General features: G+C 44.6%; 1 protein-coding gene across 3 annotated transcripts in view; it reads left to right on the forward strand.

Moving 5' to 3' along the window:
* LOC132858852 (protein PHTF2-like) overlaps positions 1–2,500 on the forward strand; it is a 38,402-nt gene that overhangs the window by 31,324 nt on the left and 4,578 nt on the right. For all 3 annotated transcript variants that reach the window (XM_060889378.1, XM_060889377.1, XM_060889379.1), the window contains 2 exons: positions 1,729–1,824; positions 2,300–2,425. In XM_060889378.1, coding sequence (XP_060745361.1) covers positions 1,729–1,824; positions 2,300–2,425 — 222 coding nt within the window. The remainder of the gene's footprint in view (positions 1–1,728; positions 1,825–2,299; positions 2,426–2,500) is intronic.

Consider the following 2,500-nt stretch of genomic DNA (forward strand, 5'->3'; position numbering starts at 1 on the left):
TATCAGTGAGAAGTTGAGAACACACGTTTAAACAGAGCGTTGCCATGGACACACAGGATTCTAACCGTAGAGACGGAGCGCACTATTTTCTTTAGATGAAACAATACAATCGTTTTTAAATCAATAAACTTCTTTTTAAAAGCATCATTTTGTGTCACATTATCGATTTATTTGTTAAGTAACAATATAATAAGCGTGATCCGCTTCGCGGACCTGTAACTTGAGCAACAGTGAAGCCACGAACTCGTGCTGAATATTTTAAAGGCGTAACAGCTGATGAAAAAGCAGAGACAATTGTAGACGAAAATGAAGAGAGATTTTATCTTTCGTCAACAATAATGCATGTTAATTTAGTCTTAGTCAGCGTTTTTGGACAGTGGTGCAGTCTCGTCATCGTCTCGTCTTAGTCATGAAAAAAAAGGTTGTTGACGAACATATTTCGTCTCGTCTCGTCTGACGAAATTAACAGTCTCACACACACACTCACACACACACTCACACACACACACACACACACACTCACACACACACACTCTCACACACACACTCTCACACACACACTCTCACACACACACTCACACACACACACTCTCACACACACACTCACACACACACTCTCACACACACACTCTCACACACACACTCTCACACACACACTCTCACACACACACTCACACACACACACACACACACACACACACACACACACGCACACACATCCTCTCACACGCTCTCACACACACACACACACTCACACACACACACTCTCACACACACACTCTCACACACACACTCTCACACACACACTCTCACACACACACTCACACACACACACTCTCACACACACACTCACACACACACTCTCACACACACACTCACACACACACTCTCACACACACACTCACACACACACACTCTCACACACACACTCACACACACACACACACACGCACACACATCCTCTCACACGCTCTCACACACACACACACACTCACTCTCACACACACACCCACACACACTCTCACTCCCACACACACTCTCACTCTCACACTCACTCTCTCACACACACACACTCACTCTCACACACACACTCACTCTCACACACACACACTCACTCTCTCACACACACACACTCACACACACACTCACTCTCACACACACACCCACACACACTCTCACTCTCACACACACACTCACTCTCACACACACACACTCACTCTCACACACACACTCACTCTCTCACACACACACACTCACACACACACACACACACACACACACACACACACACACACACAGGCACTCACATACACACACTCACACACACTCACACGCACGCACACTCACACACATGCACACTCTCACACACATGCACACTCACACACACACACTCTCACACACACAGACACTTTCACACACACAGGCACTCTCACACACACACACTCACACACACACTCACACACACACGCACACACAACCTCTCACACGCTCTCACACACACACTCACACGCACTCACACACACACGCACACACATACGCACTCACACACACGTGCACACACACTCACACACACACACACTCTCTCACACACATACACCCACTCACACACACACACTCTCACACACACAGGCACTCACATACACACACAGCAAACAGCAAAACACCTTTGCTGTTTATGTTTACTTTGTTATAATCAGTTTCTAATACATGATTCTGTTGTTTGATCAGATTAATCTGTACTTAAAAATGGAAAAGAAACCCAACAAGAAAGAAGAGCTGACTCTCGTCAACAACGTCCTAAAGCTGGCCACCAAACTTCTGAAGGTGTTGCTTCATCTTTAGTCTTTTTCTGTGTCTCTCTCTCTGTGTCCCACTCTTACAGTCCCAGGATTCACTTCATTATACTGTTAAAGTGCTCAATAATATCAGGGCTGACAAATGGCTCAGACCTTCTGTTGTTGTGGGGGTTTCAGACTGAGTTCCTTAATGAGTGCACATGTACTCAGGGGATAGGGTCAGGAAAATCTGCTGCTAGAATAAAGACTTAGATGTTTAGTGTTTAAAATGCCTTTGCACACACTTAATACACTCGACTTTATAGACTATAATGCTGGAAGCTTAATGACTTATTAGAAGGTTTTTCCTCAATTGTTCTCTGTGGTTTTAAGACTCAAATTCTAATTAAGGCTCTAAATCTGAATCAGTTTTCTGTGTTGTGACAATGTTTACTGTTGAATGCACTAAACAAATGAGAGAAAATTGAATTGAACTAATCCCCCCCCTCCCCCCCCTCCAACAGGAACTGGACACTCCTTTCAGGCTGTATGGCCTCACCATGAACCCTCTCCTGTACAGCATTACACAGGTGGTGATCCTATCTGCAGTGTCAGGGGTCATCAGTGACCTGCTGGGCTTCAACGTGAAAGTGAGAACAAATGATAGTCACAAATACTTGGTTATTAATACAAGAAGAAATAAACAATTCTATTGGACGTGTGAA

This window comes from Tachysurus vachellii, chromosome 16, assembly GCF_030014155.1.
Source record: "Tachysurus vachellii isolate PV-2020 chromosome 16, HZAU_Pvac_v1, whole genome shotgun sequence".
NCBI lineage: Eukaryota > Metazoa > Chordata > Actinopteri > Siluriformes > Bagridae > Tachysurus > Tachysurus vachellii.